This window comes from Parasteatoda tepidariorum, chromosome 11 (assembly GCF_982258835.1).
Source record: "Parasteatoda tepidariorum strain Cologne lab strain chromosome 11, Ptep-v5.0, whole genome shotgun sequence".
NCBI lineage: Eukaryota > Metazoa > Arthropoda > Arachnida > Araneae > Theridiidae > Parasteatoda > Parasteatoda tepidariorum.
Genome location: NC_141765.1, coordinates 7907261 through 7930930, shown reverse-complemented (window position 1 = coordinate 7930930; position 23670 = coordinate 7907261). Strand labels below are relative to the sequence as shown.

Genomic DNA, 23670 nt, shown 5'->3' with positions numbered 1-23670 from the left:
AATCTAATGCAACTAACTTGTTTTCATCACATCATTGGGAATTCTTAACATAAAAAAAAGTTAATGTAAGTTATTAAAATATTGACAAATATAGAAAACAAGAATTATATATATAAGATTATGACATTGTCTTTTGGGGAAAAATATTTAGTTATTCTATATTAATTTAGAAATAAATACTTTATTTGCTGTAAATTTCTGACTCTGCTCCTACCTAATTTTTAATAAAAATGTCACGATGTTCACATCTTGATAGGGTGGCCTTTTTATGTTCCCAACATGGGTTTTTTGTTTTTGACAAGTGGATCAGCAGGTTGTAAGAGGCTTGTACAAGCTGTTAAGGTTTTTTATCCTCCCTGAAATAAGTGGATCCGTATGGATCTCCGTTTTGTCAAAAACAAGTAACCTTTGCAAATCATCCTGATTGCCTCTCTTCCAAATCTTGTCTACCAAGGCTCCGTCAATGGTAGAGCGGAATTCTTAAATCTTGCCCGTTCAGGAGTGGGGTGTGGCTATTCAGTACCTTGATAATAAATGTGAAGTTTTGATGGCTAGATGCCATTGCCTCTAATGCCACTCAAAATCTTCTCTTCTTATATCCTGTTTTAGAAATTCTTATTTTATGATTTCACTTTAAAATGGTTCGTGAATATGGCTCATCAAATCGTGCCATTGTTTGATCTGTGTTTGCCATATTAAAATTTGTGTAGTCATTTTTTACACACATAGATTGAAGGGCTTGAAGAAATCCATTTACAGCATTCACATAGTTGAAAGATAGTGTCTGAATCACATTCATACCTCCTTTCACACATGGAGATATTAAATCTTCTTTATCACTGTTTAATATACATAAAAGTCTTAAAATCATTAAAGCTAAGGGCTTTCATACTTCTCTAGTCTCCTATTTGAAAATGCTAAGCCGTTTTCATATTTTTTTTCAAAAAAATAAATAAAATAAAGGCAACTTATCCAATTTTTCTGAAAATGGCTTCTGGCTAGTCGTTAATATCCATGATTTTTTTTCTCTGTAGTGTTGATTCAATCTTTGATGCATTTTCTGTCAATGTTAAAATGTTTGTGATGATGTCTTCATTACCTTTATGCTATTTAATAACTTCTAGTTCATTTGCTACTGTGTAAGAACTTATTTTTGTCATCCTGGCTCAAAAAATTGGCATCAGTACTATCTGAGAAAAGATTTGAAACTGAGACTGATTTTCGCATTGCCCTATTCCTTCCTCCCCCATTCAATCAGGGAGAATTCTGATAAGAAAGCAATCTGTTTCATCTTCTCAACCCCTATCCAACTCTAAAATTTCTTTTTTACATGCTAACTCCCAAATTTTTAGATACCTAGATAGAGGCTATGACTTCACAAGTTGTTAATAAAGCGAGCATTTTCACCCCAGTTCATTGACAGATGATTTTGGGTGAAGTCAAACGGCTAGTGACCTCAGCAGATATGTTCTCTAGAACCTGTTTTCAGTTCTTCGTTTTATTCCAGTTGAAAGAGTAGAAATAGTCGAGGGAGTCAGGATATTTAGAGGCTGTCGGTCGATGTGTGAGGTGGAGCGGGGCTTATTTTGATGAAATTATAGGTGGGGGTTTGTTTGGTATTTTACTGTGTTGTATAATAGTTTTAAACATAACTTTTTCTTACTTCACAATGTTTTCCCATAAAAATATGCCAATTTTTATGTGCTTAAGAATAGACTTGTTTACCATTAAATTAATTGGAATATCATTAAATTAAATCATTCTTACCTTAAAAAAAATTATTAAAAAAATTATTCTTACCTTTCATTTTTAAAAAAATTTATTCTTTCCTTAAGTATGAGAGAGATGCATTTCATCCTTACTTATTAAAAAAATAATTCTTTGCTAAATAAATTTTAATTATTGATATTCTTTTTATATTTTTAAAAAAAAGTATCTTTGTTTCAGCTTGTATCACTGGAAAACGTTGAAGAATATATTGAATTAATGACTGATTTTTGTCTACATAAAGGCATTCGTAAGCAACTTGAAGCATTTAAAGGTAATTTACCACTAACTCTTATTAATTTGTCTGAATTTTATAAGTTCATCAATGATCAACAGATAAATAACTGTTTCTACATTAATTTTAAAACAGGAATCTAAAGCATTACTCTCATTATACAGCTAAGGAAGTATAGAAATGTGAAATTTTTTTCAGAAACATGCAGAAGATCAAAAATCTATAAACGCATTTGTCAAATATTTCCAAAAGATTTCTTTAATGATACCAAATTTGATCCTTATCCCCAAGGGTTGGGCAATATAAATATATATATATAAATATCAATGTCTTGATACCCCTGTTTCATATTGCAGATTTGACTTGTGCTTAAAATTTTACCTTTGGTATGGTTTTGCATGTTGGTTCATAGATGGCATTATAATCAATGAGAATTAAAATGAGATACAATTTGTTTAAAATAGAATTATCTCGAGAAGCACATCAGATTAAAAGCAATGGTTTTGGTAGATATTTTGAAAAAAATAAATAAACATATCAAAAGACACCAAATTTGAATCTCTGTAATTAAGGCAGGAGGCAACTAAAAAATTTTAAATAAGAAGCAACTTTTTTTTTTAAATTTTCAGATTTGATTTCTCTATTGAAAAACAATTTCACTTGCTTATTTAATTAGTAATGTTGTGTTAAAAAGTCTTCTCATTGATTCTGCATTTTAAGTAAATAAAAATAAGATTGAAAGACTACTCTACTAGAAACTAGACTTTGCTCCTTTCTTAGTGGGTTGGGGATGAGTTTGCTATTGCTAGATAATTTTTTCCAAAGTATCAAACATGTTCATTTTTATTTGATCTGTAATTCTCAAGCTCTCCATTAAGCAATTTGTAATATATTTTCATTTTGTTGATTACAGCTTAGTCTGTGTATCAAAATGCAAAAACCTGTAAGTCAAATTGAGTACTTAATTCTGAAATATCCAAATTTGCAATAAAGAAGAGAGGCTTGTATTAAATAATTTAAAAAATTCATGTTTGGTATCATTGAATAAATCTTTTTAAAGTATTTATCATACAAATCTTTTTATTCGACATATATTTTGTGAAACATTTGTTTTCAAATTTTTTGAATGCCTTGTACAGCCAGAAAATGTAAGTTTCAAGGAAATGAATATTTAAAATTTTTTTTAAAGCTGGATTTAATGTTGTTTTCCCAATGGAGAAACTTGGTGCTTTCAGTCCTGAGGAAGTAAGATTGATGTTATGTGGTGATCAAAACCCTTCTTGGTCTAGGGAAGACATTCTTGCTTATACAGAGCCAAAATTAGGATTTACAAAAGATAGGTAGGAAACATAATTTTGTGTGTTTTGCTTTTGTTGTAAGTTATGGAAAATAGAAATGTGGATCAATTTTTCGAAAAAACTTTTCAAACTAGCTATTTTTGTTTTTGATGTATTCATTAAAAATGAAACCTTCCATAACAGTTTTTCAGGCACCGATTTTTTACATTTTATCGTTTAGCTAATCTTAGTTTGTCTTTAAAGTATAAAGGGTGGCAATTTCAATGTACAAAACACAAAACATTTGCGAAATTTGTTCGCTGTTTTTACAGAAACGTTTATTAAAATTTATAGATTTGTTAAAAAAAGCCTTGCTATCTAATATTCATATTTTTAAAGTAATTTTCTATACTTCTATATTTGAAACTATTCTCTATATTTGAAACTATTTGGAGCTAAATGGATTCTCTATAAATTGAAAGTAGCCTTTGCATCATATATTCAACATTTAAAACTGCTACAATACTTCTTTAGAGTTAAATTATAGCAATTACACAGCTGCAAACTATGACCCATTTTGTGGAAGTTTTCTACATTTTTGCTATGTTTTCGGTGCCGAGACTCAAATCTTCTGCCTTCTATTAATCTGTCCATTGAATTTACCCTCCTCATTTTGTTCACTCAATATTGCATTAAATGCTGTTTTGTGATTCAAAAATTTAAATATTACAGAAGCAAAATATGAATTTTGGTGAATATAGGACTTCACCATAGTTTGTATGCACCGTTTAAGAAATTAACTGATGTCAATTTTGTTATAAAAAAGTTGAAAATGTCTTTATATTAGTTTCAACTATCGAAATAAATTTTCATATCTATCACCATCCGATCAATATTACTTTGAGAAAATAGAATATCCTGGTAGCTACAATTGTTGAATTTGTATTTTTTAGCATGTAGTTTATTTTAATTGGGTCTGGGAGTTTAAAGGGATGCAACTAACGAACAAAACAATCACAAAATTTTTTGACTGTTAAAAAAATATATTGATATATTTACAAGAAATAATACTTTCTTACTTTTTTACAGACAATTTTCTATTATTCAGGCTTGTTATTAATTATATTCATAATTGAAATTTTTTCTAAGTGCAGAACTAATTTGTGTAGTTTTTGGGAATTAAATATAGTGGTCTTTTATAAATTGAAACCTGGCTTTGGATCTTATAATTTATTAATAATATATTAATTATTAAAAAATGCAAATCAACATGTAATAATGCTGCAATAATTGCTAAAATTGAATCTATTTTTGTCAAGTCTAACATATGCGTAACACAAGGTATAATATTAATTTCTTGTTTTAGGTAGACTGAAATTTAAATTGTTTTATAATCTTTGCATTCTGTTTATTTATGTTGAATTACAAATATATAAAAATTAGTGCATCAAATAAAGTGAACTTTTATAAAACAATTATTAGTAAAAAAATTTATAAATTAAAAGTTTTAATAACTTTTTTAAAATTGTTTCTTAGCTTCAAGTTTCCTAAGTCTTCTGTAATACTGTTACTATTGTTAAAGTAAATTTCTTCCACTTGAAGTCTTTTTCGTTAGAAATGAAAAAAAAATTAAAATAAAAATCAGAAATAAAATGCATAATTTTTATAATCTCTTGTAACTGCTCTAGGCTACTCCAAACTACCAAAAATCCAGTCACATCACTTATTAATACTTCTCCATTTTTACAAATGTGATGTATGTGATAATAATATCTATCACATCACTTATAATTACTCAACTGTATTTCGAAATATCAGACATAATACTCTTTGCATGTATGTTCTTGTATATTAACAGGAATGAGTCTTTTTTTTTTAGCACATCATCATGTTAATAATATTCTATGGCTATATGCGTCCCGCGTGCATTTTTTTTTTTTTTTTGCTCAAATTTCAGGGGTTTTTTTAATTATTTAAAATGTGTTTTGCACATACCATTTTAGATTGATGTTTTCAGTTTTTTACTAAACTCATCATTGTATGTAGAACATTTTTTGTAACTGTAAGTTTTCAGTTTATTGAGATTTCTCTCCCTCTTTTAGTCAAGGATTTCAAAATTTTGTTAATGTGTTAATTAAGATGGATGGCAAAGAACGAAAATCTTTTCTACAGTTTGCCACTGGTTGCTCATCATTGCCTCCTGGTGGCTTAGCCAATCTTCACCCAAGATTAACTGTTGTTCGAAAAGTGGATGCAACAGATGGCAGCTATCCCTCTGTAAATACTTGTGCTCATTATTTGAAGCTACCTGATTATTCATCTGAAGAAATTATGAAAGAAAGGCTTTTAGCGGCAACTAGAGAAAAAGGTTTTCATTTGAACTGATTTAAAATTGTTTTAGTTTTACAGTTTCTTTAATTGTATCTACATTTAAAGCATCAAATCTACGAAAGGATTTACTGCCTGAATTCTCAGGAACTGTTGACTGAGAAATTACACAGGAATTTTGTGTGCCTCCCCTAGTCCTCCAAATATATTTAATCATGAGAGCTTCCTTATATTTAGATAAGTACTTTAAAACTGTTGAAGTACCTATTATACTTTTGAAAAAGAAAAGGTTCATTAACTGCCTTTCCAAAGTGGTGCCTCATGATTTGCTACAGCATTGCTGTTGCAGAGTGTAAATATCTTTCATGTCATACGATTGTGATATTGCTGTGTATAGCAGTTGATGGGATTAATGAATTCCATTGACTATAATGAATTGTCTATTTAAAAGTATGTTAAATAGTTTTCTTTACAAAGTCAATTTAATAATGATCTGTTATGTAATAAAAATAATTATTGCAGATTTCTCAGAATTAAACTATTTTATCCTGTTTGCTGAACTGTGTGTAGCAACAGGATAGTCCATTCCATATGCAAGGGACATATGTATTTGTTTTATTTGTATAATTTAAATAATGAATTGAATCCTCCTAATAATTAAATGAATTGATCTTATTTATTGAAGTAATAATCTATATGATTCAATCTTTTTTTTTTTTTTTTTTTTGTAAAATTTAGATAATGTTTTATTTGTATAATTTAAATAATGTGTTGAATCTTCATAATAATTAAATGAATTAATCTTATTGATTGAAGTAATAATCTACATGATTCAATCTTTTTTTTTCTTTTCTTTTGTAAAATTTAAATAATGTTTTATTTGTATAATTTGAATAATGTATTGAATCTTCCAAATAATTAAATGAGTTAATCTTATTTATTGAAGTAATAATCTGCATGATTCAATCTTTTTTTAGTAAAATTTAAATATTCTATTTAATTTCTAACTTTACTCTTATTTAACATTTTTATAATTGAAAGTTTTATACAAATTTATTTCTATATTTTAAGTATCATAGTTAATTATCTGTATAATTTTAAAATTCAAATGCAATTCTGGAATATCAAGTTTAAAATTGTATATTTTTTTATAATTGCAGTTGTTGGAAGCTAAGCTATTTCATTAGATAGTGTAATAATAATTGTGATATGAAAAGTAATGAAAAAAAAGCTAATAACTTCTCTAAATAAAGATTCTTTAAAAATGTTTACTTAGATCTTTTCTTTTACACTGTTTTTATTTTTCGACACCATATTCTTTTATGAATCATATTTGAGTGACAACATTGGGAAATTTTATTTCTTGCGATATTTATTTTGTGTTAACCCTGGGGAAGTAGACATTTCTTTTTTTTTTTTTTTTTGAAATTTGTTTGCTTCTTTGCATGAATGTATAGCTAATAATGGCCATTAGTTATCTTTTTTATTTTTGATAACGAGATGATTATAAAAGCATGAATTGTTAGCTATATTATTTCCATTTTGAAAAAAAAACTTTTTTTTTTGTAAAGCTATTTGGTTTATTTCATTGTAAGTTAACAGAAAAAAATATTTCATAAGAATGAAGCTTTGTTGTGAACATAAAATGGTGCTGTGAACAGAGTCAAATGCATTTTGTCTTTAATAGTCAGAACTAGAAAATATTTTGTTTTTTTAATTGAGAAAAAAATGTAATCTGGAAATTTTAGTGGTTACAATACAGATAGTTTGCTGGAATAAATAATTTTTTTAGGAAACATTTTATATTAACATTATGCTTTGAACCTGCATTGTTAAGTTTTTGTGTATAATAATGCTAATTTCTCTCCTGCAAATTTTGTTATAACAGGACAGCATACTTTATAAATATATAGTATACTCTCGATATCTCAAAGTTAAAGGGAAGCTAAAAAAATTTTGAAATAACCAGTTCAGAGCTAAATAGGTTTAAAAAAGTACAAAAATATTTTCTAAAATAGTACTAAAAAATGTAGAATCGTAAAACATAAGAATAACTACGAATAATTATGTATGTTATCATAGTTGACAATAAGTCTAAATACAGCACTGATAATTTAAAAAAAAAAAAAAAACAATTATGCTTTAAATAGAAAAGATTTGCTTTAATATAAACTTGCATTGTAATTTTTCCAAAAAAAAATTTCATTTTGCATTTCAAAAATTATTTGACATAACAAGGTTTTGAGAAGAAACTCTTTGACATTGGAACTCAAATTAACATTAGGTGGATATGTAATGCAGGACGAAAAATATTTTTGGATATAATAAGGTTTATGAGATATAGAAGTTCGAGATAGCGAGGGTATACTGTACCAGGATCTGTGAAGATTTCTGGACTCTTAAGTCTCCGATAGAAGGGTTTCCTTATTTAGTCCCCTTTGGAAAGTAACAGGTGTGGAGTTATTTGGAAGTAATGTAAACTTAATTATGGTATATTTTTGAATGGTTTTATTTATTTTTTTTACAGTTTTTTTATTAATTTGAAAAATTGCATAATAGAGTATGTGATAATATTTCAACTAAATAATTAAGCATTTTATTAGTAATTAAGAAAATACAAACACTTATAACAATATCTACTGGTGATCTTCATTCAAACATCAAATATCTAGGTTCAGGCAAATAAAATTGCAGGATTTTCTCGTCTATGTAAAGAATGTAACTACTTTTTTATAACAGTACAAATGATTAAAATGTTATAGTTACACTGAAGTTTCACAAATATTGGTAGAAGTTATTGATGCAAATAAATTTCTATGTTTTTTCCTAGAACTTCGATTTCGCATATTTCATGAATATTTGGCAGAGATGAAAAAAAATTTGGATTTATTCTTGAAACAAGTTTTGGAGGAACACAGTTTTGCTTTCTTTTGCTCTTCATTTCCTCTGATATTCGTTGCATTTCAGTTGCTTTAAAATGATTATTACAATCTTCATTTTGGAGTGCTGTGTCATTTTGTACAGCTTGATAACTGTGTAGTCTTTTAGAAATTAAGGTAAACGGTCTGCAATTTTGAATTTTCCCAGCATTGAGTATATTTTTCAAATAAGTTTTCATACTTTTTTTAAACTTCTTATTCATCCAAAAGTAAATAAATGGGTTAAAACATACACTACTCATTGCAATCATGTGACAAATTACATATATACTTGAGTTGTGTTTCTCAATAAATGGTTTTGAGAAATCACGGTAGATATGATATATATTTATTGGTAGCCAACATAATGCAAATGTTATTAAAACAGATACCAACAGCTTAATGGTCTTCAGTTTAGCTGCCTTATGATAGATTATTTGGTCACGTGTTACAAAGCCAACTATGTTTCTTTTCATGATAATTTTGCAAATTTGAATATATGCAATAGCACTTAAAGCAAGAGGTATTATATAGGACAGAAAAAACGATAGTAAAGTAAATATTTTTCGATTTTGATGTTTAGGCTCGGGATAAAATATATTGCAGCGAATTAACTTTTGACATGAATATGTTATCTGAATTTGGGCCATAAAAACATACGGAAGTGATATCATTGCTGCTAAAATCCAAATAAAAGCTAGTTCTCTGATTGTTGTTTTCAATGTTGGCTTAGCTTTTAATGGGTGTGCTATCAAATAGTATCTGTGTAAAGCAATGCAAGCCATTGTGAAAGATGATGTTGTAACTGATAAATTTTGGACAAACCTCATACTTTTGCACATGACTAAACCTAAAGGCCAGTTAAGTAATACAAGGCTAATAAATTGCATTGGTACATTGATGACAGTCAATAAAATATCAGAGATAGAGATATTTCCTATAAATATATTCGTTGCAGATCTGCGTTTTGTAAAAAAAACAATCTTACATAAAATGGAATTACCAAATAAAGATATGCACACAATTAACATGACAAAAAATGTCACTAAAACATTTCGAATTTCATGTCCTTCAATATATGAACAATGCGGCTCAGTCCAATTTGTAAATTTAGTCATACGTGAAACATTGGAAGAGCATAAATAAGCATTTTCTGGAAACAGTTTACAGTTTTCTGAAAGATATAATCTACTCTTTAGGTTTTTTGATGATTCATTTTTAAAAAAATGATCAATTATTTTAAAAGCTGCTCCCTTGTGAGCCATCTTTTAATTACATGAATTAGGAAATTTTTTAGTTTGCTGACTGTTGTTCTTTAAAATTTCATTTTCACTTCAGTGGAATCCTAAAAAAAGAGAAGATATGGTTTCAAAACATTATATTAGATGCGAATATGTCTAGTATGTTTTTAACTATTAATTGATACCCTAGATGAATTATTTCGTCATGTTTGGAATAAAAAGGCCTAAAATTTTTTAAAACTTGTTTAATATCTTAATTTTGCTGAACTTCTTTATAATCTTTAACTCGTTCATCCCTTTAGCTCTTTGTTTGTGAATGTTGTCTTGTTTTTGATGAAGTAGTTTTGCTTTACCGCACTTTTAATAATTTTGTTTTATTTGAATTCAATTAATTTAAATTTTTGAAATGAATTTAGCAATTAGAAAATAGTTATGGATATCTAAATACTTTATTAGATATGACATTACAAACTAAGGCACCATTAGCAAAAGTCCCGCAGTGGACTGATCGTTAAGACACGGTTCCCAGCACATCACTGGCTGCGGTCAGTGTGCGGGTGGGTGACCACTTGGATCAGTCTGTTTAGGGACCGAGGGTGTGCGGTATTGGCCCTCGTTAAACTGTTCTACCATAAAGTGTTCGACTTCGCGTGCAGGTCGTCGGGCTACCTAAGCGGGGGTGCCATCCCCTCTGCAGGGGATCAAATTGTGATGGCATGTCTTCGGGTCATCCTCAGGGATGTTTCCCAGACCGTCGCCAATAGCCCATTTTGCAGCTCCAGTGCGACGTAAAATGAACAACTACTACTACCATTAGCAAAATGGAAAAAGCTAAGTGAAAGGACAATGAAAAATTGATATTTGAAAACATTCCAATATTAAAAAAGTTTTTATGTTTAAGCACAAACAAGAAACTAAGTGATTTTTCATTTTGTTTCAAATACAGTAGTATTAAATGAGAAAAAATGCTTTTTAGAAGTTTTATACCCTTTGAATTTTCTATACATTCTGAAGCTGATTTACATAAAATCATTCCACTTAGCATGTTCTTTCTCGAAGCTCATCAAATGAGATAAAATCTTCATTAGATTAAACGTAGCTTTAAATAATTTCAGAAACCATATGAGACCACAATATCTCTCTGTAAAAGTTTTTTATCTGGTAAATGTATTTTGTACTTCTGGGATGTTTTGTAATGATTACAATCAATATGTTTCCTCCCGTAGTGAACCCATCGTAAAGACACGGTTCCCAGTATAACACAGAAGTCAAGCATCACTCACTGGGAACAGCAAGTGGTTGGGTGACCACTTTCATCAGCCTGTGTAGTGTCAGTCCTCGTTAAAATTTTCTACCGTTAATTGCGCGATTTCATGCTCAGGTTGTCAGGCTACCATAGCGGGGAGTCATCCCCTCTGCAAAAGATCAAAATTGTGATGGCATGTCTTCGGATCATTCTCAAAGGGGTTTCCCAGACCCTCGCCAATAGTTCATTTTGCACTTCTAGTGCGTCATAAATAAATTACTTATCTATCAACATGTCTTTCTAGAATCTTTCTAAAGATGAAATCAAAGAACTGTTTTAAGGGAATAAAAACTGACTGAAAGTGTCCAAATTCTAACTAATTTCTACTGCTGCAAATCTTTATTAGTGAATACAAAACTATCAATTAAAACAATTGTAAATAGTTCTGTGTAATACTAGTACAGGTATAATGATAGAATTACAATTCTGACCTTTCCCACTATTATACAGGAAGAGCAAGAATAGTTTAACCCCCTCTTTTATTTCCTAAGACCAAGAATTATTAATCGCTGAAATGGATCATAAGATTATAGTGCACAAAAATTAAGGTATATCCAAATCTAAGATCAACACTTAAGGGCTCAGTCACCATTAATAACACAAGCCTGCGAAATTGAACTTTTTGAAAAATACAAGAGAGGTTATTGTTGATTTATATGTTATTTGATGTGCTGATTTCGAAAATGACCTTCATTTTTCCCAATCACATCAGGATTTTTTATAAAATCGATATTAATGTTTTTACTAAAATCATATTTGGAAAAGAATTCTCTCAAGCAATTTTGCATGTACTATTCGGTAACTGTTCTCTTCATTCATTTTGATCTATGTAAAATTTAATCTTGCGAAAGAAAATTGATTTTTGAGCTATCAGCTAATTTTTTATTGGTTAGAATGAATAAAAAATACTGTTACCAGACCGCAGAAGTCACCTCTGCAATAAAACAATAAGTTCCTTGTGTTCAACCTTTTTACATCAGTTTATAGAAGAAAATCACCAACATACCATTTTAATTTGTTTTTATTGAGATAACTTACGTAAAATTGACGATTAGCCAAGAATAACAAATATTGTGTCTGTGTATATGAAAGTTTGAAACAAAAAACAAAACAAACAAAGCAAGCAAAAAACAAAACAAACAAAGCAAGCAAAAAACAAAAGAGAAAATTTTCTATTTAAGTATATACTCGTTTTCCTCTGAAACTTATTCTTGATGATCTTCTTTTATGCTTTATCTCAGGTTTATTCCGAGCTATAATCCAAAAGTAGTCAACGAACTTGTTCTTGTCCCATCTTCCTTGATATTTACGCTCCATATCTTTGTTATCTTGATGGAACCTTTCCCCTCGTTCTTCGCTGACTACTCCTAAATTTTCAAGGAAAAAGTCCACGTAAGTGAAGGAAATACATTTTTACACTCATGGAGCAACCCAACGTTTTAAGTTTGCCCAGCATTTTCATTGCAATTTCCTTATAATCATGATCCTTGTAATAACCCAGAAATTTACTGACGACATCTTTGAAAGCAGCCCAAGTTTCTTTTTCCGTTTCTGTCATGTTAGTCTCAAATTTTTTATCCTTCATGAGTTTGCAGATATCAACAAATATCCCTGGATCAACAAATATTCCTTCTTTCAACTTAGCTTGGGATAAACCGGGAAACTTTTTGCACAGGTATTAGAAACAATTACCATCTTTTGGAACAGCCTTGACAAACTGCTTCATTACACCTAATTTCATATGTAGCGGAGGTAACAGTACTTTTTTCGGATCAACTAAGCTGTTTAGAATAACGTTCTTGGTACCTGGGTCAGAATGTTGTCTTTTCGGCCATTCTTTTTTGACACAATGTTGAGTCTTGTCACGGCTGTCCCACTCACAAATGAAACACGGGTACTTTATAAATCTCTCTTGTTGACCAAGAAGCATGGAGATAATTTTCAAATCAGCGCAAATGGTTCAACTGTGGTTGATATATTTTATTTTGTTCAGGACGAGAGCCAGGTTTTCGTAGCATTCTTTTAAATATACTGAGTGTCCAACTGGTGCTGATGCATACTGGCTCCTATGATAAAGAAGAACATCTTTGAGGCTTCTTTCAGATGAATCTATAAACAGTCTCCACTCATCTTTATTGTGGATGACATTAAATTTGCTCATCCAGGAACATCAGAACAATAGACCAAGTTCTCCTCTTCATCGAAGTACTTAATAAATTCCTTTTCACGATTCCTGTACCAATAAAATGATGTTCCTTTGGCCAATAAGTTTTTTTCTTTCAGTCTGGAGCCTAACAATTCAGCTGCCTCTTTCAAAAGGCCAAGATCTCTAGTCAGATCATTAAGCTCAACCTGAGAGGAGGGCTGAGGTAAACCGGCTAGAGATGGTTTATATTCGATATCAGAGCCTTGAACTTCTGGATGTTCCGAATCTGAAGACTCTGAAGAGATGATTGGTAATTCAGCTGGAGGCAAAGGCACATCAGGTCCATGAGGAGCGGGGCGTATGGCCGATGGAATGCTATCAGAATAAGATATTAGTTTTTGATTTTTCCGGTTATACCCACGAACGTGGCTGGAACAAAAATAACAATCATCAAAGTGGTTTGGGGGCTCCCTCCACGTCATAGGAATTCCAAATCTTAAAGCAGTCTTCTTTCCTTGATGCAATAAGAGTAGATCATTGAGACACTGCACACAAATTTTATGAGGTGCCCAAGATTTGTCCTGATCTCCGAGTTTCATGTCAAAATATGCGAGATAAAGTTGTCTTACATAGTCTATAATGCTCCTCATGCGATTTTTAACAGCATTATATTCGCCGCATGTATCACAAAAGTCATCTGGGAAATTTTCACAATGTTTTGAACTCAAAGCCATGTTTCACGAAACGCACAGAAAAAAGCTAACTTTAAAATGACTCCCTATCACGCTTGCTAGGGTTTCTGAGAGGTCAGCGGACCTAGATAAGAATTCTCACGGCGCTATTGGTAGAGAGACATTGTTACAGAGAGAGGGACAGTGACAGGAAGTAGTGATAGAAGGGTACTTTTGTAGATTTGACCAAAGTAGAATGCTGGTCAGTCAAGAAGGGAAGAAATTCAAAAACGAAAACTTTTTTATGGTAAATGTTCATTAAAATTCCAGTAAAATTGAATTTTTCAAAAAAACGTGACGTGATGGACATTTTTCATTATTATTTCCCATTTCAGCACCAAAAAATACATTAAGTTCAGCTGTCAGACCTCTTGTATTTTTTTCATCGCAGGCCTGTGTAATTAATAGATGAGGTCTTCCGAAATCTAATGTTGAGAATTTTTGAAGATAGAGAGCAATGTAGCAAATTAATCGCAAAAAGCAGTAGTCGACTTTCATATTGACTGGAAACGAGACTGATGCATCAGTGATGACGGTAAGGAGTTTAATAACCCGCCCCATCCAATTTTGGGTATGTGGGGAGATACAGACTTATTGCTGCGACAGCAATAAGCTGCCCTCAGGAGAGGAGAGACAGGTTCATACTAGTGCACGCACCGGTGAAGCCCCCCCCCCCCGTGGCATTTATTATACAAAATCAGAAAAATTTAAAAATGTCAACAGCTTTCAAGTAATTATACGTAACAGAACTTATTAACATAAATTGAAAAACATAAGAATCACTCTTATCAGTTTTACTAGTAAACAAACTGATAAGAGTAACAGGTCTTTTTTAATAGTGCAGCTGATAATAGAATTAAGAGTATATATTAGTAAAATATAGAAGTTGTGCAGCTGCACAATTAAAAACGTAGATAAATTTTAACATTTATAAAAAGGTAAAACAAAGCAGGACAAGCCAATTTAAAGATTCTCCGCCGACAGCTGGAGTATCTAGAGAAAATTGCAACAAAATCACAGACATGACAAGCTAAAAGTTGAGAGTATAAAATGAGGATAAATAAAATATGAAAAGTTCAAAGGAGGGTGTAAGACCCTAAAAAATCTAAGCTGAAATTTTAAGATAAAAAGATTGATCTAAAAGTCAATGAGCGATAAAACATTGAACAGAAGACTAAAAAAAAAAAAAAAAGTTTAAAAAAATACAGCGGTAATATAAAAAGAGCAATTATTGAAGTCCATCATTTAAAAGGATGTAAAATTCTAAGTTAAAGGCATGCTAAGAGAAAAAACTGCTTTAAAAAGAAGTTGTAATAAAAGAACAGGCAAAAGGCCATCAGTGTATAAAATTTAAAGAGATAAAGTTTAAAAATAAAAGAGACAGTTAAAAATAGACTGATAAAAAAAATGTGAGTAGAAAATTAAATTATTAAAAGGAATAGAATGATAGTAAAACATTCAGTTTAAATACCAATCCAGTAAAAATTTTCAGAAGGTAAAATACAAGAAGGCAATGGATGGATCAAGTAAAGAAGATGAAGAGTCGGTCATTTCATTCTGGAGCCAGCAGGTCCTCCAGTGTTATTTTAACAATAGCTTTAATAATGTTCCTGCTGGCAATACTCGAAAAAAAAAATTTATGTGTAGTTTAAGAATCAAAATTATTTCCACGGAGGGCTTGGAAATTTGAGCACTCATATATTACGTGTTCGCCGACCGGCCTGTCTAGGGGTTAAGGAACTGCCCTTGCATCAGAAAGGTTCTGGGTTCGAATCCCGGGCAGGGCATGGATGTTCTCTCCTTCTCTGTACCATCTGTCTTTACTGTGGGAGCAACGTTGGCCCACCTAATAAAAGAAATTACGTGTTCTATTGTTTGTATGTTTTTACAGTAAGCACATTTATCAACTATTTTGAAAAAAAAAATTTTTTTTTTGCTTAATCCAAACACTCCGTCGCCAGTAAGATATTGATTGAAATTTGCCTGCAGGTGGGTAATGGAGGGGTCTGATTAATTTTGTACGTCTGCCGGCTCTTGTTCTAAATAAATTGCCATTAGAAATAATTTGAAGTATTATTTCAAAATTTTCTTTTTACATCAACATGTTGTCATTATTTTCCCGTGGTGTAAATTTTTTCGAATTTAAAAACTCAAGGAATATCTTTATTTTGATATAAAATCTTCACCTACACTGTAAAAAATCTAGGTAAATGCTTAACCAATACTTGGTGCAAAGTTTCTAATTGCACCGTAAATTGGATAAATGAAAAACGATTTTATTTAGGTTGCTCCATAAATTGGTAAATATGATCAAGAAATGCGTTTATGGCGCAATCGATTGCACCAAACTTTCGTACTATGACAGGCGCGAGCTTTAAACCGATACCTTATTTTGTAGCTGTTGACTAATGGCGAATTTTGTTGTCAAAGTTTGCTATCATCTCACACAAGTTGTCTTTGAAATCGTCTATTTCTTTTGCAAGTAAGTAAACTTTTCTCATTTATTTGCAATAATTACAGTTTATTTCTTTCGTGTCATCTTTAAAAATTTTGTTGTGTATTCTGAAAGAGATAGTTTCAAATTTCTTCTAGAAAACTATATTCGTTTTATGAATAATTAGATATTGTAAAACATATATTAGCTCTTTTTCAATAAATAAGGAGATACATCCATTTTATGCGCACAGAAAGTGCAATACCAGTGACAAATAAACAGTAAATACGACAATCTTAAGCAACATAGCTTTCCGCCAAATTTACTGCTGGTGAAAATGTTCTAGTTCCGTGTTTTGATTGCATTCTACCGAACAACAAAAATATATGTACTTTCTGTTAGGATTCAAACTTCTTATCAACTTCTATGCTTCTGTTTTGATTTTCAGGTTCTATATAGCTCATTTTCGTTTGTAATGTCACATAATTACAAGAATTTTTGTCTATACATTCTTAAATACCTTTGTTGTAAAATTTTCAAAGCGAATTATATTTCCATTCAAATTTCAAATTAGCACTTGAGATTTCCAGAAGGCAACCGTTGTCCCGGAAACTGGGTTTTTCTTTGGCGCACGAGGTAGGAAAAAAAGCAACAAAGAAACATATTGGCGTTAAGGAAAACAAAGCGCTAAATTTTTTTTTATTTACCAAGAATCTTATTGAAATTTGAACAAAATACCGACCAGAACAACATTAATGTAAACAAATTTGTTTTAGAGCATTTAGAAATAAGCTGATTTCTTATTATAATTTTCTTTAAAAATAAATTTTCTTATTAATATTTTTTTACTAAATAAATTAAAAATAAGTTTGAATTGAATGCACTCTCTTAGTAACAAAAACATACTATCTATCATATTTTTGAGTGAATATTTTGTATTTTTTTAATGAATGATGTGATATGTATAAAAAGTATAATATATTTAAATGTTAAGATTTTGCATAAAAATTACTATATTCTGTCTATGTATACAGACATCAAAGTGATTGTAATTGAATAAATTATGTTTGAATATCGATCTGCATCTGTATATTTATTGTTCATATTTCTAAGTTATATCATTATTTTTACATTTCTTAATTTACTTTTAATATTGCCAATGTATGTCGTATGTACAATGTAATACATACGCCAATGTAATTAATATTGGAATGTTTCCTTAATTAGAGATTGGGGGTTGACCAATCCAATATTTGCCTACTCTTTTATATAAATTTTTATTTGTGAAAGCATTATTTTCATTTTTAAATAATAAAATAATTTCAAAATACATAGTAATAAGAATTTGCTTCAGCCCAAAATTAAAATTCTCTTTAAAACCTTAGTGGTACTAACTCTATAGCATCGGTTGGTTCTTTAACGAATGAAATGTAAAAAAGAATTTTAATCTGACATATATCAACTTGAAGAAAGAAAAAAATTTTATATGAAAGAAAATATTTTTAAGGAGCCAAAAAGCAGAGAAAGTTAGCATCATTATTAAATATTATTTAAAAAAAAAAGAAAAGATAATTTAGTCAAATTCATATAAATCAAATTATAACTTAATTATTTAAATCTATGAAAATTAATCTATTTTTAATTTAGATGTGTTATGTTATATATATATGTTACGTAACACACATCTAAAATAAAAATAGTTTTTTTTAAATTTTTATAGATTTAAATAATTAAATTATAATTTGATTTATATAAATATCATTTAAATTATCTGCTCTTTTTTTAATGAATATTTAATAATAATGCTAACTTTCTCTGCTTTTTGGCGCTTCAAAAATACTTAATAATGGTGCAACCTCACCCTGCTTTTTAGCACTTTAAAAATACCTAATAATGGTGCAACCTTCCTCGCTTTTAGTTCCCCTTCAAAAATATCAAATCATGGTGCAACTTTCCTCCATTTTTAGTTCTTTTCAAAGCACTGATTTTTAGTGCAACCTTTCGCTGCTTTTAAGTTCTTTCAAAATCCCATTTTTGGTGCAACCTTCTCGCGTTGTTTGGAGCTAGTGAAGGCACCAATACATAGTAAAACTGAACACCAATTTCTGTAGCCAGCAAATGAATACCAATGATTGGTGCAACATAGCTCGAAATTTTTTACAGTGTATGAATGCAGTTGTCACTGATCTAGTTTAAAAATTTGTTTGATATAATTTACTATATAAATATATTAACATTAATTTCTCATTGAATCGTTGTAATTAAAATTATTTCCAACTATTTAAAAATCAATGAAAAATGTTTTTTCTATGATTCTTCTAATTTTTGACCTTAGGCTATATTCAATTGGATGTTTTTTGGTGATCTAGGTCATTTTATAGACGTTCCGACTAGGGTTATCTATGAGATGTCTATATCAACCAATATGAGTCATCCGTAAATGAGTCTTGTTCAATCAACCATTGGATTTAGTGTTAGAATTCTGGACGCCTAAAGGTTGAAATGTGTTGTATTGGGAGCTCTAATGGCTTAGTAACTCATAATTGGAGATGTTATTGAGCGCTGTAATGTTTATATGCATCTAGCAGCACTGCATGGTTGCTGCAAGGTATCCCCCCCCCCCTCGTTTACTCGATTCACTGAACTTTGACTTTTTTCTGTGGGGAGTTATCAAAGCTATTATATATTCCAAACCGTATGAAATTTGCAATGGACCTCGCGGCAAGCCCCGTCTGAGCTGTGGTTGCAATTAAAGAAATCAATGTGTTTGGCATTCATAGCTTCTTATGGTGCAAATTTTGAATTTATGTTATAACATTTTAATTTGTTCTAATGTAGTACGATATTCGCACTAACGATACACAGGTTTTCAATTAATCATTCTTCTGTGTCCTTTCATATCTTTTAACAACTTTCCTCAGAAATTGCTGGATACGGGTTGTTATAAAGCTTTTAAACCTTGTCATGCATTTTACCTCCCCTAAAAGTTGGTCGCAACATTTTTGAGACACCCTGTATACTTTACTTTTCACTAATTAATTGCTTAAAGTTGTCGTAAAGTAAAAAAAAGTAATTTTTTTTTTGGGGGGGGGGGGAGAGGCATAAATATTTTTTTTTCGAAAATTGTTTATTACATTGTTCGTTTGATATAATTTATGTTACACACGCTCTTTTTCAATCAAAACATTATATAATTGGTAGAAAAAAGAAAATATATTAAAAATGACTTTAAATGAAAAAGTTATTATCTACATTTAACAAAAAGTTAGTAACTTAGATCGGCCATAGTTAAAAAGTTTGCTTGTTGTACACGATAGGTTATGGAACGTATTCATTCAAAAGACATATTTTAAAACAATGACAAGTGTCGTTCTTGGTATTTTTCCATTCTTTAAAACGAAATAAAATAAAGTGGTGACAAAATGTTTCGTTTTAAATCAGTTATTTATAAAGATAAAGGCGCATATTCAAGATCGAGGAATTAGTCATTCCTTGATAATGAAATAAATATTATTGATTTTTAAATGTTGTTCAATTAATTTCCAATCCTGTAAGTATATAATAGGAAATTATTTTTATATGAATTGAATTTCATTTCAGTTTTCAAACTCAGTTGTTTAATTAAAAATAGTGCACAGTCTATTACGATCCTTATTATCTCAAAAACGAAATGTATATTTGAGATGAAAATATATATTAAATGCAAATTAAAATGGACTTATAATAAGTGAAGTAGTCACACGCTTCTCAAATCTCACGCCATGGAATTTTTTTTTTTTTTTAATTTTTGTCATCTTTTATTTAGTAAATAAATTATTTCGTTTTTAATGCTTGCCAGAAAAGTTTAAGAAAGTCGAATCTATCATAGAATGCGTCGGTAATTTAATCGTAAAATTCTCAGGTATTTGAAGCCATTAAAATCTGAAAAATAAATAAATATAATAAAATTTTTATGCGTTTAATTATGTTTTCTGCAAATTTTTATAATTTATAAGCATTTGGCAGCTTTCTCCAAGTCTAGTGTCAAAATTTAAAAGTTGCTTGCTAATCTAATAAAATATTACGGAACACATTGTATTAAAAAATTTAGGAGCAGAAAATGTATGTTATATTTAAATTAAAATAGTAATAAAAAAAGGACCTTTCATTTCAGATGGAATTTATTGTAACAATTTATTAAAAGTTGTAAGAATGTTAAAGAATGCTAGTACATCAATTTTTTCCTAGTAATTTATTCTTAATAGATTTAAGGAATAAATTCCATATTCAAAGCATGCTTAAAATTCCTCGTATAATTTGGATTCCATGAAAGAAGAAGAATTATTACTATACTTAAAAAACTTTTGACAGAAAGAAGTTCCTGTGAAAATTAATCCGCCGTGTTGACATGAAATCATTCAAACTTAAAAAAATATATATAAATAAATAAATATTGTTCCTCAAAATAGACTAAATAACAAATAACTACTATTATAAAGTAGTAATACTACTTGAAACTTTATTGAAATAATTGCGTTTGAATTGCAAGAGTTTTTTTCTCTCTTCTCTTCTTGAACTCACGCTTACCTTTATTGTTGCCCATTTTTATTTAAACAAAGCCCTTCATTGGTATTTGTTTCGCATTTCTTGAAGTTATGAGCTGATGGCCACAGAAATTATAGATAAGAATATACATCGAATGCTTAAAATTATTGAATTTAGTGAGAAGTATACTTCCTACGGTCTCATAAAGGGATAAACTATATGTAAGCAATCTAAAATTTTTGATTATTTAATAAGTAATAGCTTTTTTGGGAGGTTAAAAAAAGTAAAAACAATGACAAAATTCGAAGGTTTCTGAAAATAATTAGGGTAGGATGGTATGTTGATATGTTTCCCTATAGCTACGCGCATGCTAATTCATTTGATTACGAGTTGATAACAAAAACAGTTGATGAAAAATAAGTCAGTATTCTCATCAATATTTGTTATTTTTTTACTATCTTCATTGGATATTTTCGTATGATGACTTCTTTTATATAGTTTTAAAATTTCTCTTCTATTTTAATATATGTTAATTTAACTCAACGTTTAAGAAACTACTAAAATCGAGAGTGTGAATATCAAGGATGTGTGTCGGTTTTCATAAGTTAAAACTTAGTTGATTTCGTAATCAGAAACGCCAATAACTTTTAGGAAGTTGATTCATTGAATGATTAATAACGGTGGTTAAAGACTTCGCCTATTTTTTTTTAATGGAAAACTAACGAGAGATATTTTCCTTTTCGACAGGGCGTGAAAATTCAATTGTTCTCACAATCTCGCTTGCTTGCTTATCAATATAGATACAAAAATAATAAAAAATATAAAAATACATATTAAAATCTTTGTTCAAAAATGCGCCGTATTCTCGCATAGTCGAAAGTTTTCACCTTTTCGCGTTATGACAAATTGTTTACTACAAGATGTGCGTTATCTGACTAATAAGTACCGTCATTCGGAGTTAACAAGGCACTTTTTGCCAGTACAAAGGCATTTACTTCAGAGATTCATTAATTGTTGTAAAACTTGGGTCTCTGGAGTTACACTCTATGTTTACTTGTGTGAAAGTTTTGTGAAACTTACAATGTAATAACAGAAAAATAAAATCTCGGCGGCACAAGTTATCCCCTAATATGCAGTAACTAAGTTAGCAGTAAGTATTCAAGATTTTACTTACGTTAGTTGATGATGGAGTGACAAAAGGTTAAAATAGTCATACTCACACTTAAAACATTCATGAGCCAAAATATAATAGAGAAAGTACTTTTTTTTCACATTTGTTGGGCTTCGGGTTTTTAAATTGCACTAAAATTGGAAAGACGTTTTATTTAGTGATTGAAAAGCATTTAATAAAACCAAATGGACAAGTATAACGTCTTCTGTTGATTATTTCAGGCTATATAGTTATGACAATAATTGCAATATTCATATCCATAGTTATATAGAAAAAGTTTGGAGGCCTTTGTTACCTAGTACAAAAAAAAAGCAATTAAAATCATAGAGAAGAAATAGATATATAGTCAATATAGTAAACTAACTATTAAAGTAATGTTTGAAATTAAATTTACTTAAAAATATCGAAAGTTTTGCTTTAAAATTCAAGTTAGGTGATTAAAATTATGAAACATATAAGATTATGATTGATAATGTATGTATTACCTTTACATATATTCTCAATGCGTGTAAAGGTTTTACCTTTAAAAATTTTATGTTATGGATGGGTGATCTAATGTAAACAATAACAAGCGTCCTTAAACCGGAAGAAATTTAGAAAATTTCCTGTGTATCCCTCCGCTTATGTTATGACTACGAGGCGATGTGTGAACAAGCCTAATATTCTATGCAGTTTTGTTATTGTAATTTGGGTTCAAATCTAAACATAATTGTACCATTCATAAGAGCTTTCAGAAATGTATTGATTCTCAGAGGTCGTAAGGCCAAAAAAAATTTTGGAAAGTTAATATCTCATTGTGAATAATTCTTAAGGTTTGCCATGTTTTGTATTTTTATCCCTTATTTGGCTACATTTGAATAAAATGTCGCCAAAAATATCTTTAAAAATATCTTTTTAAGTTAGCCTAATTAGAAAATATTCTAATGATTATAATATTAATATGATAATGCTGAAGTTTAAAGGCTGAAAGAAAGAACTCGGTACATGTGAAATACTGCAAAAGATATGATGCAATGATATGATGGAGCGTTTTTTCAATCTGCGGCGTAAAAATATATCGGAAGCAGTAACCCGGAAGTCTTGAAAGAGCAATTTTACCACTAGCGCCACCACCCTTAGCTTTACACGATCACCCATCCATAAAATGATATAAAAATGAAGCAACAGCACTGCTAATGCTAGACGTGGCGAAAGCCTTCGACCGCGTCTGGCATATAGCACTAATCTCAAAAATGATAAAACAATCACTGCCATATAATATCATTCATATTATAAACTCATACCTGAAAAATAGAACTTTTCAGATAAGGCTAAATAACAAACTATCAGACAAACGCCCAATCAATGCAGGAGTGCCACAGGGCAGCATCTTGGGACCTGTATTATACCTGATCTATACTAGCGACTTTCCGATTACGACAAACAACCCCAACTACATGATTGCGTTCTGCGCAGATGACACGGCGATAGCCACTCGCTCTCTTGACCCAAATCAAGCAGTCAAAAAATTAAATGCCACCCATTGAAAAGTGGTGCGCTTCTAATAAAATATCTATTAACACTGAAAAGTCAAAACTCATGATCATAAGAAA

The 23670-nt window shown here is 29.9% G+C and overlaps 2 protein-coding genes across 12 annotated transcripts in view; one reads left to right on the top strand and one right to left on the bottom strand.

The window, feature by feature from the left end:
- Nucleotides 1-6876, top strand: part of Ufd4 (ubiquitin fusion-degradation 4-like) — a 171340-nt gene extending 164464 nt beyond the window's left edge. For all 3 annotated transcript variants that reach the window (XM_071187447.2, XM_071187446.2, XM_087155303.1), the window contains 3 exons: nucleotides 1948-2041; nucleotides 3192-3342; nucleotides 5382-6876. In XM_071187447.2, the coding sequence (XP_071043548.2) occupies nucleotides 1948-2041; nucleotides 3192-3342; nucleotides 5382-5664 (528 nt within the window). In that variant the 3' untranslated portion in view covers nucleotides 5665-6876. The remainder of the gene's footprint in view (nucleotides 1-1947; nucleotides 2042-3191; nucleotides 3343-5381) is intronic.
- Nucleotides 6877-8088: 1212 nt separating this feature from the next.
- LOC107453214 (G protein-coupled receptor 83) overlaps nucleotides 8089-23670 on the bottom strand; it is a 59468-nt gene continuing 43886 nt past the window's right edge. For 3 of the 9 annotated variants that reach the window (XM_071187462.2, XM_087155305.1, XM_071187464.2), the window contains one exon: nucleotides 8089-9870. In XM_071187462.2, the coding sequence (XP_071043563.2) occupies nucleotides 8402-9790 (1389 nt within the window). In that variant the 5' untranslated portion in view covers nucleotides 9791-9870 and the 3' untranslated portion in view covers nucleotides 8089-8401. Of the gene's footprint in view, nucleotides 9871-15654; nucleotides 15796-20218; nucleotides 20305-22127; nucleotides 22374-23670 lie in introns of those variants that run through there. The other 6 variants (XM_071187453.2, XR_015430528.1, XM_071187454.2 and 3 more) reach the window with 6 other exon arrangements.